This window comes from Toxorhynchites rutilus, chromosome 2 (assembly GCF_029784135.1).
Source record: "Toxorhynchites rutilus septentrionalis strain SRP chromosome 2, ASM2978413v1, whole genome shotgun sequence".
NCBI classification, from domain to species: domain Eukaryota; kingdom Metazoa; phylum Arthropoda; class Insecta; order Diptera; family Culicidae; genus Toxorhynchites; species Toxorhynchites rutilus.
The window spans coordinates 125,023,718-125,035,750 of record NC_073745.1 but is presented as its reverse complement, the minus strand read 5'-3'; the positions used below and the strand labels follow the sequence as shown (position 1 = coordinate 125,035,750).

General features: G+C 37.9%; 3 protein-coding genes across 4 annotated transcripts in view; 2 read left to right on the top strand and 1 right to left on the bottom strand.

Moving 5' to 3' along the window:
• Positions 1-12,033, top strand: part of LOC129767366 (reactive oxygen species modulator 1) — a 327,366-nt gene that overhangs the window by 188,323 nt on the left and 127,010 nt on the right. The gene's annotated exons all lie outside the window — the stretch shown is intronic.
• The window catches only part of LOC129767360 (uncharacterized), a 29,888-nt gene that overhangs the window by 14,234 nt on the left and 3,621 nt on the right, over positions 1-12,033 (bottom strand). The gene's annotated exons all lie outside the window — the stretch shown is intronic.
• LOC129767353 (phospholipid-transporting ATPase ABCA3-like) overlaps positions 1-12,033 on the top strand; it is a 47,932-nt gene that overhangs the window by 33,987 nt on the left and 1,912 nt on the right. For both annotated transcript variants that reach the window (XM_055768124.1, XM_055768125.1), the window contains exons 9-10: positions 2,521-3,370; positions 3,425-4,475. In XM_055768124.1, the coding sequence (XP_055624099.1) occupies positions 2,521-3,370; positions 3,425-4,475 (1,901 nt within the window). The remainder of the gene's footprint in view (positions 1-2,520; positions 3,371-3,424; positions 4,476-12,033) is intronic.

The window sequence follows — 12,033 nt, the reverse complement described above, 5'->3', positions numbered from 1 at the left end:
CAACTATAGTTTTAAGCATCGATTTCCAGTTGAATATCGTAGTACAAAAGGAACCTTTCCTTGCGAAAGAAAATTAGAGCGCAATCCCTCGAAAGCACTAAGAATCCTCTCGATAGAAGGTCCAAGAGAAAGTAATCGTGTGTTACTCTGCTCAAGCAATTTAGCATCATGTTCACCGACGAAATCACAAAAACTCTTAAATTTTTCTACACGAATCGTGCAAATATGAAGATATTCATAGAGTTTTATAACGAAGCTTTCAATATCGATTGAATGTTGAAGACAATTTTGTGAATACAACAATGTAAATCCCAATTCATTCAATAGGTGTTCATTCGAATAAAATTATTGGAAATAATGATAGTGGAATATTAAGGAATGTAAGAATTTTCTTTGGTCAGCATACACATATGCCTATTTTAATTCCATTTTTTTTTGAAAGACAGTCCGGGAACAAATATTAACTTTTTTTGTGTTTTTCCGGAAGATTAGGCATAAAAACATCGTTTTATGAAGAAAAATGAAATTTGTCAAAAAGTAACAAAAGACAACTATGCAACAAACGGCAGTATAACCCATTCAAATGATAATGAAATCGAGCAGTTTAAATCTTCACAAGAAAGCGTTTGCTTTCAAATTCAAAGGAAACGACAGCATAGCGAAATTAAAGAATACTCACAATCGAAAATTATTCTTGCTAAATAAAAAGGAAGAAGTTAAAAAAATCATTTTCATCGAAATTGTTATTGATTCGTTATTAATTTTTTTTATATTTTGTTTTTGAGTAAAAATTTTTTAACGTAGGATTACGTCTATCGGAAACATATTGGGGTACAACTGTAACTTTCTATTGGTGGCTAAAATTTTAAAATGTTTAAACGGAAGTATCATTTTACCGACAAATTGCACCAAAAGTATCTTTGTCTCACTGGAAGACCTAATGATTATAAGACCATCTATGTGTTGCATATGCGATTTATATGTGTTGATGGTAAATAGCGGTATAGTTTTTTTTTCATTTCGTTGAAACAGAAGTTTTGAATCCTTAATGAACCATTACAGGTAAATCTGATTTGGAAAAGCATATCCAAACATCAAAACATTGCAAGAATATTCAATTGGAATCCACTTCCAAAACCATGCTGAATTATATGGTGTAAAAAACACATCGCTCAGATAATTTGGGCTTCAGAAGGAACTATTGCGTTCCATATATCATAAAAAAATTCAAATCCATGGATTATCTCCGGCACTATTGCGCATGATGTTTGATGACTAGGAAACGGCCCAAAATCTCCTATTCTCGTACAGAACAGAAGCCATCGCCTTCGGAGTATTTTTACCGCATGGATCGTCCGAGAGATACGTTGAGTAAATAGATTTAAGTATTTAGGTCTCTTGAAGTGCAAATCACATACAACGTGTTTATGTTTATCTATATCTCAAAACAATGATAATGATTTGGTCGTAGCTGTGACAGGTGTCCTGATTTTCTACTCTGACCAGATGGTATCCCTACCTATAGCACTACCCCGCCACCAATCGTGCCTTGTACTTGGTAATCTCTCCAGCAGCACTCGACAAGCATGTGATGATCTCCTTATCATACACCTTGATGACGGCCGTTAGCGGCAGGAAATGCTTCGTTGTTGATCTCACGGAGCTGGAGCAAGAAGCAATGATAGATTCATCAACTTTTGGAACAGATTGTCGTGGAATTAGAATCGATATCTCCATTGGTTGGCGTGGCTGATTGATCGTTCCTGGCCTAACTGCTGATTCCATTCGGGATGGGGCAAGATATTATGTATGAGAACTTAGTACTGACTTGATGGCTTTTACGGAAATAATTGAAACACGCCTCCTCCTCCTTGATTTTGGTGTGCCGCTGAGTTACAGACATGTTCCTGAACACTGCGCATTTGAAGTTGAGATGCTGTTTAGGGAACCACTCACATGTGACGCTGTTAGGTAATATAGGGGCATGACACGCTCGTGGGACACTAAGGTTTCATGACTCTCACTGTTGACCGTCCGGCGTCTGACTGCGTCTATCACATTCTTGGCATTAAGCATTTCTCCAGATGATACAGATGAATGGAATCAATCGCTAAACTCGAGCATCTGGATATAAAACAACGAAATAAAAAATCTTCGATCTGAATGTGAAGTCAAGTGATCACTTTTTATGATGAATTATCCCTAATATGAAAAGCAAATAAAATGATTTTTATTGCGGGTTTTTCTTCGGTAAGTTTTCCTGTGTGCAAACCTATTCCCAAGCGCTATTCAGCGTGTTTTTTGTACTATTTCGCTTATTCAGCTCAATCACGGAGCGGAATAACAAAGTTTGCAGTCTAATCATCTCAATTTTCAATTCACACATTTTGCATAAATGTCACATACACAAAAATAAACAAAACAATAAAAAACGGCTCGGTCCCGGTCCGGACACAGTACGGAACAGTCAGAATAGACCAGACAGCTACAATAACTTTATTAACAATCCTTCATTTCTAGTCCTTCGAGAATATCAAAACAGTGGACAACATATATATGGTTGGCGCAACGCTGAACGAAATGGAGCAAAGCTTCACGGCTTGGTTTAATAATAAAGCGTACCACACAGCACCACTGTCGTTGAACCTGATCTACAATGCTATGCTGCAAACCTTTTGCAGTACCTGCCACGTGCAGATAATCAATAAACCTCTGCCTTACAGTTCGCGTGTGAGATTTTTAAGGTTACAAGCTGGCAGCAACATGGGATTCCAGCTGGCGTTCAACACCGGATTTGCGATGGCCTTCGTTGGGGCCATGTATATAATGTTTTACATCAAAGAAAGAGCATCCGGAGCGAAGCTGCTGCAATTTGTTAGTGGCGTGAATGCGATCACATTTTGGACTGTCTCATTTATCTGGGATTATTTGGTATTTTTAATGGCAGTGCTACTTTATATCCTTACCTTAGCAGCTTTCCAGGAGGATGGGTGGTCCTCTCCAACTGAGTTGCTGCGAGTTGTCGTTGTTATGCTCTGCTTTGGATGTGCGGTTATCCCGTTCACTTACCTCTGTTCGTACTTCTTCGATGTGCCCTCAACTGGTTTTATAAAGATGTTGATATTTAACATATTCACGGGAACGGTTATTTTCACGGGAATATTTTTGCTTAAATATAGCGAGTTTAATTTGAAGGACGTTGCAGAAACTATGGAGTGGTTCTATATGATATTCCCCCATTTTGCACTGAGTCACAGTTTGAACAATATCAACTTGGCATTGACCATAAAACAGATTTGTGATGCGCAATGTGAGGCGATGCCATTCTGTACCGAGAACTTGTTGTGTAGTTTTGATAAGAGATGTTGCGGTAAGTATTTCAATATTCATAATAAGCAGTATATGTTTGCAACACTATTTTCAGATACTGAAATTTTCTCATTCCGATCCAATGGAATCAGTCGCAATCTGGTATACATGCTAGCAGTAGGTTTTGTATCATTCGCGGCTTTATTGTGCAAGGAATTGGTTGTCATCAACTGCAAGATAAACTTTCGAAAGCCATGGAACTGTGTACCGATTGCATCAACAAGTGGATCAAAACAAACCATAGTGCTCGAAAATGATTCTGATGTATTGGACGAAAAACAACGGGTGCATTCATTCAGTGACACTGAGCTCGATAATCATACTTTAGTCGTTAAGGATGTCTCGAAATACTACGGTTCATTTCTAGCAGTAAACCAAATGTCACTGGCGGTTGAAGATTATGAATGTTTCGGCCTTCTCGGAGTCAATGGTGCTGGTAAAACGTCGACTTTTAAAATGTTAACCGGAGATGAAACCTTTTCAAGTGGAAATGCCTGGGTCCGTGGAATTGATATGAGAACAAAAATGGACGAAGTAAGTCGCCTTATCGGATATTGTCCCCAGTTTGACGCATTGTTTGAGGATTTGACGGGCCGTGAGACGTTGACAATGTTTGGCCTTCTGAGGGGTGTACCCAACTCTTCGATAAAACTAGTCTCCTTGATACTGGCGAATGATCTAAACTTCCTGCAGCATATAGACAAAAGGGTTGAGGCCTACAGTGGAGGTAATAAACGAAAGTTAAGTACAGCTCTGGCGTTGATAGGGAAGCCGATCCTGATCTTTCTGGATGAGCCTACAACCGGAATGGATCCCGCAGCAAGACGTCACTTCTGGGACACGATTTGTCGCATTCGAATGGCGGGGAAATTGATAGTCATGACCTCACACAGCATGGAAGAATGTGAGGCCCTTTGTACGCGTCTAGCGATCATGGTAAATGGTGAATTCAAGTGCCTTGGATCGTCGCAGCATCTCAAGAATAAGTTTACCAAGGGTTTTCATCTGACGATCAAGCTGAAAAAAAGTGATGTTAGTACCTCACAGGACCAGATGGATATGGTGAAACAATACGTAGAAGGCAACTTCGAGGGAGCTTGTTTAAGGTAACGTAATGCACTTGATTTTTATTTTTAAACTAGCTGGCCTGGCGAACATCATCCGGCCTGATGATCGACATCATATTGAATTATGGTCAGAGACGAATACAACAAAATAAAGATGGCTCAAATCAGACGATTCCTCTCTCGGGTTTCGCGCTTAGCAACAAATTTGGTGGTCCATTTTATATTATATAGATAGAAATTATGAAGCAATTCCCCTCCAAATCAGTCAAAATATAGCAAATTTGACATGCGATCCTCTTCGATTTTATTGAATCTTGGTACATACGATGGATGCTACCCAAAATCACAATTTTCTCTATCAGGAAGGCTCGGCATAGTCATATTCAACAGAGAATCATCAGGGAACTGTGGAGCCATCGACCTCCACATTCAATTGGATATGAGTTTTGTTTCTTCCAGCGGTTTCTCTGTCAACATAAATCGAAAGTCATTCGGGCCTTTTCGTCGCTATCTAAATGAAATGAACTTTACGGTATATCATGATGCACATTACAATCCCATAGTCTATAAATGGTTCAAATTGATGAAAATTGAACGGTATCGTTAACGTATAAAAGTTGCATTTCCTCTGAGGAAAATTTTCAGTCGCTTTCTATATCCAAAGCAACGAACATCACTTATTTTGCTCGTTTTATGTCATTCTCGTTTACCCTCAAGCTGTGGACGGGGGCGAATATTCGCCACATTATGTAGGGAAAAATCGAGCTGGGCCATTGTCGACGGCTCTCATGAAAAACGAAGAGTACATAATGTTTACAGGTGTGTGTATATATTATTTCGCTTCAAGACACAAATGTTTGGGTTTGTTTGTGTTACTTGTTTTTGTTTTGTTGGCTCGATTTACGATTTCCTCAACACAGACATGCAAGTTGGAGGAACTTTTGTTCCCACCGTCACATGTTTCCTAGCCATCAAAACCCATCATACATTACATGGCGTCTGTTCAAATTATTCACTTACACAGCAAATATGTTTCATTCAATCAATAATTTTATCAACAAACGAATGATTACTACATCAACGGTAGTCCCATGTCAATCTTGCGGTTATCATATATATAACCCATTTTTATATATTTTATCATATACAGTAAAAATTCACTAACTGGGCGAAAAGAGAAGACCACTTATCGACATTCGCGTTTTAACTGGTCCGGCATGTTAAACGTCAAATAAAATCGAGGGAAACTTCAATGAATTGTTTGATTCGCTTAGTTCCTGTAATTGGATAAATAAAAGGATTCCAATGGAAGTTTCGCATTGAGTGCGACAACAGGTATGACATATGATTTGAGAAAATTGTTTTTCTGTAGTTTAATCAATGTTTTTGTCGTGCGAAAATAATGTCAACTTTCATAACATTTAAAATTACATTCGAATGCCCCTCACAGCAAATCTTCCATTTGAATATGGCGTCGATTGTTTACGAAATTGTGCTTTTTAACTGGTCCAAGGACCAGTTAACGTTCGCCCAGTTAAATAGCAGACCAGTTAAACCAGGACCAGTTAGCGAACGATTACTGTATATAACCCATTTTTTCTGTATATTTTTATCTGTATATTTTTATCGAAAAAAATTTCCAACTCAACAAAGTTTAACGTACAGTGGAGCCGTGTTAAACACACCAAAATGGAAATATGGATTTACGAATATTTAAGAAATTTCAACATTTTCTGAAATATTACGCATTTGGGAAAAGTAACATGAAAAGTAATCTACGTGCGATTTTACACTGCGTTTCACAACTATAGAACCACTCATTCTTCCTGAGTTTCCAGAGATATGCAAGAAGTCGGTTGAATTGAAGTATATAGTGTAGAATACAATAACTATCTTCATTTCAGGTCATTTCAACTTTATTGTTGTGTTCAGGCACGAAACATTTAAAAAAACTAAAATTCCAGTGTTTCATAACTATAGAATCAGATGGAAAAACTCTCACTCCTTTACAAAATTAACTCGAATTCAACATGAGTTACGATAAGTTTCTAATTCGTAGGTCATCTATAGTTCTCAATCAGTTCAAATTCGCTGCTATTTTCATTTCGTCTTGTGATTTTCAATACTTCATTGTTTCATAGATTTGTTTGAAGTAAAAACAATCAGCAAACGGATTATTGTTCAATCAGTTTGTGTGATAGCAAATTTTGTTCGACAATCGAAAAGAATTGAATGTTTTCAATAGATATTATTTTTGATATGCTCTGAGTGATAAATTGGTTTGATATGATTTCGATTTCATAAATATTTTTTTAGACTACCTTACTTTTATTCCTATCACACACTTTTTTATAGCTTTTTAATGATTAATTTTGTGATGTTTAGCCCAAATTTATATTTCTTCCTCTACAGATTACTGTGATACGAAAATTTTCATCAATGGATTATTATGATTTTGATTTTATTAGATCGGAGATAAAATTTAAATAGTGAGAAAAGCGATTATTCTCACTAAAACGACAGTTCGCGCAGTTTTGCGCAGCGTCGGATAGTGTTCAATTGAAAGCTTATACTTTTACCTAAATTTAGAATGTAGCCTAAAGTGACCAGACGTCCCACGTTTCGCGGGACAGTCCCGCGTTTTAGCAAAATGTCCCGCGTTAGATTACGTCCCGCGTTTGTCAAAAAAATCGAAAATGTCCCGCGATTTCATTATATTTCAACATTACATAGGATACGTTACAAAGTTTGTGCCTGTAGCATCTCTATACGTTACAAAATGTAGCGATCAGGTGTAACTAACACTCCTGCAATGTCTTTCCTTCCTTACCTTGCTACTGATATATATTAGTTTTATGCTACGCTATTTTCAAACAGTTTTATCCGTTTTTTACGTCTTTCACTTTCAACATGGTGCGTGAATTGAGAAGAGAAAATAAATAGTTCAGTTTAATCGTAGAATCGCAACGTTTTTACTTAAAACTCAACTAGATTTTGGCGAACTTCGGAGTGACAAATTACGTGAGTTTTAGAAAGAAATAGTAGAGAAAAAAATTGTTATTTTTGCAAGGTAATATTTTTAAAACTTCATGTTATAATCATTTCAATCAGATAATCGTTCTACAGATTCCCATCAACCATGTCGAAAAAGCGTCAGTGTTCGTTTACTGACGAGCTGAGACATGAATTCCCTTTCCTCAAAAAGTCAAGAGTTACTGGAAATGTATTCTGTGGATCTGGAGGCAGAACCGATATTAAGAGTCATATATCGACAGAGAAGCATAAGCAAGCGCTGGAAGCGGGCGCAACTTCGTCAAAAGTTAGTGATTTTTACCGTAGAGCTGATTTTGGTGTGAAAGAACAGCAGCTTGCTCACGCCGAGGTTGTCTTTACATATCACACTGTAATGCACAGTCAATCTTTTCGATCGATGGACTGCACATCAAAGCTAGTTCGCTCTCTCTTTGAGCCAAAGTTCTTTTGCGGTCGCACAAAAACGGAAGCGATTGCAACGAATGTTCTGGCTCCGTATTCTGTTGAGCAAATAATAAACAGCATGGAGTACATAAATTTCCTCACATTTTTTTCCGATGCTTCGAATCATAAAGACATAAAACTGTTTCCTTCCGTCATTCGATTTTTCGATTACAAGCGTGGAATACAAGTCAAGTTATTGGATTTTGTGTCACTTCCTGGCGAGACAGCTGATATCATCGCGACATCAATATTTGAAATTTTGTGCAAATATAATATGCAGACCAAGATAATAGCGATTTGTGCAGATAATGACAACACGAACTTTGGCGGCCTTCTTAGGAAAGGTGCAAACAACGTTTACGCCAAGCTGAAGGATCGGCTTAAAAAACCGATAATAGGTGTAGGATGCGCTGCTCATATCGTGAGCAACACTATTCAGGCGGCAACAGATCAACTTCCCGTAGATGTAGAGGGCATCATGATCAAGATTTATAGTCATTTTTATATATATACCGTTAGAGTTGAGAAACTGAAAGATTTTTGTGTGGATGCAGAAGTAGAATATATGAAAATTCTGGGCTATAGTAAGACGAGGTGGTTAGCTCTGATGCCAGCAATCGAACGAGTGTTAAAAATGTTTGCTCCATTGAAATCCTATTTTTTGTTTATTGACAATAGCCCCAGAGTTCTTCGCGACTTTTTTGAAGATGAATGTTCTATAATGTGGTTGTATTTTATGTATAGTCAGGCTGCAGTATTTCATAGTACTGTGAAGAATATCGAGAGTGACAATGTTACAATCATAGAAGTTGTATCTGAAATTAACGATCTCATGTTTAAGCTCCGTGAATGATTAAGTCATCAGTTTCTGCCACTAAATGTACGAAATCAACTGAAAGTTCTTGAGGAAAATGGTTGGTCAAAATCAAAATCATTCAAGTCCAATGTAATTAACTTTTATCAGAAATGTATTGACTATTTTGAAGTACGAGTTTCACAATTTGATCATGTTGATTGTCTGAAATGGGTGAACCTCAAAAATGCTATCAATTGGCAGTCTGTTCAAGAGAGCTTTGAATATATCCGTGTTTTAAATAAGCCAGAAGATCTGGTAGTTGCTGACAAAGAAGAGACAGAGTTGTTTGATGAAGTATCGTACACGAAGAAATACGCGACAGATGAGAAAATTTCAAATTGGAATGACAATAATATTAAAATCGATGAAAGATGGGTAGAAATTTTCAAACACTTCGAAAATAATCATATTCCATTCGGTAATCTGAAGAAAATTGTAGAATTCGCATTGTGCTTGCCAGGTACAAATGCTGTGACTGAACGAGTTTTTTCGAGCGTAAACAAGATTTGGACCACCGAAAAATCACAACTAACTGTCGATACGTTGAAAGCAATATTACAAGTCAGGTTTAATTTCCAGGACACGTGCGAAGAATTTAGTAAAAACGTCTCTAACAATATTTCACTTCTACGTAAAGTACACGGAGCAGAAAAATATGTTTGATCTGAAAGCTCCAAAGGAATATGTTGTAATGTAATTATATCTCAAGTTAAGAATTTAACGAATAAATGACAAATGACACCAGTGTTTTCAACTATTTTTCGATTTTTGTGTACTTCTTTAGCTTTTGTTCACAGAACGTTTTTTTGGCTGGTGTCCCGCGTTAGGTCTTTGACCATCTGGTCACTTTAATGTAGCCACAACCGCGGCAAACTGCGGCAACAAAACTTTTAAGCTGGTTTTTTACAAAAAATCACAGTTTTTCATGATTTGTCTTTTGGGTCAGACCTTATGTGATCAAATTTTGCAATATCTAATGAAAGAGATTTGTTTTGTATAGTTTTTCAAACAACTTTTTATTTGGCGCCAAGAAAATCCAAACTATCATTGAAACTGCAGAGCGTTTCAAAGTAATGTACTTTCTTTCAAAAAATTGTCAAAAAATGTCACTATGCCAAGCTTTGAAGAGTCATAAAAAAATCAGATTTGATGATATTGCACTGAAATGTGGAATTTAAGCACTTGAATATTATATCTGCTATACGATGTCGAGACCTTAGTCATAATGTCCAGCAGCAGTAGATATGCATTTTAAAGGATTTCATGAACATGATTTTAATCATATAAAATTAGTTGAATCTCGAGAAGCTTTTCACGTAGAACAGCTTGTAAACTCTATTTTGTATGTTACTCTTCTTAAATGGTTACGATTTCACAAAGTATTGAAATTTCATAAATTTTCAAAAATTCATATTTCCATTTTGTTAATTTTCCAAATTTATCGAGCATCATACCTTAATCAGACATCTGAATTATGAGTAATGATTTTTTAAAAGTAAGGCCAATTATTTTGAATACGTCCTATGGAAAAATCAGTCGTAATTCGAATTGGTCATATGATAATGAAAATTGTGATTTCAGATAGTTTCCATCATAAGTACCAAGTTTAAGAAAACTCGGAGAGGGTAGGGTCATCGGCCGGCGGATTTGGCATGGAATTACTCTATACTACCATATTTGTATAGGTGACGTAAGCGACAAGATGAACAAAATCGACTTTTCCGTTGCTACGCATTCTACAAAATACAATACGTATGATCAACATGCAAACAAAAAAAAATGTTAGAAAACATTTGAGCAATTTTGGAAAAAACGTTTTCGAATAATCACAGTTGAATCCATAACTGACATAGTTCCATGCAACTTTCATTTCTTACAAAATTTACAGTAACAAGTTTCTTGTGATATATACGCTTGATTGTCCTCATAAATTGACAAAAGCATTTTCTAAATGCAACCATTTTTTTTTAATCGATAATATCCTTTAACTGAACAGATTGTCTCATTCGAAATGTGCATGGTTTTTGGATGCCGGCCATTTCCTTCTCCATATTGAACACCTTTAGTGCTTCCAGAAGTGTCTTCGGGACAATTCCAGTTCCAGAGAGAAAGACTGGAACAATTCTTGGGACCTCACTTAGCACAGTTCCTTGAGCTCCACGGCCAATGGTCGGTACTTTTTTGCGACCGTAGGCCTCCCCCAGATTTTTGTTCAGTGGAATAGCGAGATCGATGATGGTAAGGTGTCGGTCGCTCTTGTCATACACCATAATATCTGGACGGCACCGGCAGGCACCGGTAGTTGGGTACGTTGTTTTCCAGTAGACCACATTGGAGCGCCAGTTGTAGATGAACAATACGGGCCACGTTGTTGTGGCGCTCGGTGTATGCTGCGTTGGCCAAAACGGGAGAGCCTCCTATAATATGCTCTTTATTTTCTCCTGGTGGATGGCACATCCGGCAAATGTCATCAACGTCTTGATGCCAGACGTACCGCCTGCAGTTTCTTGTCGGCTTTATCCTGTCCTTGATGGCTATCATGTCGGCTTCTACTACTGAAGAGAATTCACCACGCGTTAGCCACAGATTAGATGGGGCCTTGTCGACTTGTGGCCGGACCAGTCGATGGAGGGTGGCACCATGCACTACTTTCTGCTTCCAAGCTGCAATCTTCTCCTCCACTGTCTGGAGATTGCAGTTGAGTTGGTACTGCGCTTGCGCCAAGTGCAGAGCGCTGTAACCTCTGTCAGCGACGTAGACAGTCCGGTATAGCGCGTTTTGTTTGGTGCAGTTGTCGTACCAGGGCAACACACAGTGCGGCTCTCCAGTGCCGATTGAGGATGGTGCATTCTGGTCTCTTTGAAAGGTCAGTTTTGCTCCACTTGACTATTCCAAACTGACGGTCAGCATTGGAACCGCGAATGTGTTGATCGCGCGTACCTTGTTCCCCGCGTTCAGGAAAGACTCAGGACACAGTTCACTCGACTCAAGAACACGAACCATGTCCCTAATAAATTCGCCCAGGACACAGTTCACATAAATTCGCTCAGGACACAGTTCACTCGACACAAGAACACGAACCATGTCCCTAATAAATTCGCCGTAATAGACACGATCATGGCTATAAAACAAGGTATGGTAATGGCGTACGCGAAGAAGTGACCCATACCGGCGGTCCGCAAAGGACCATGACCTTGACGAGTATATTATATTGTAATAAAATATGATTCATGCTATAAAATCTTTCATGGTTTTTATGTTCAT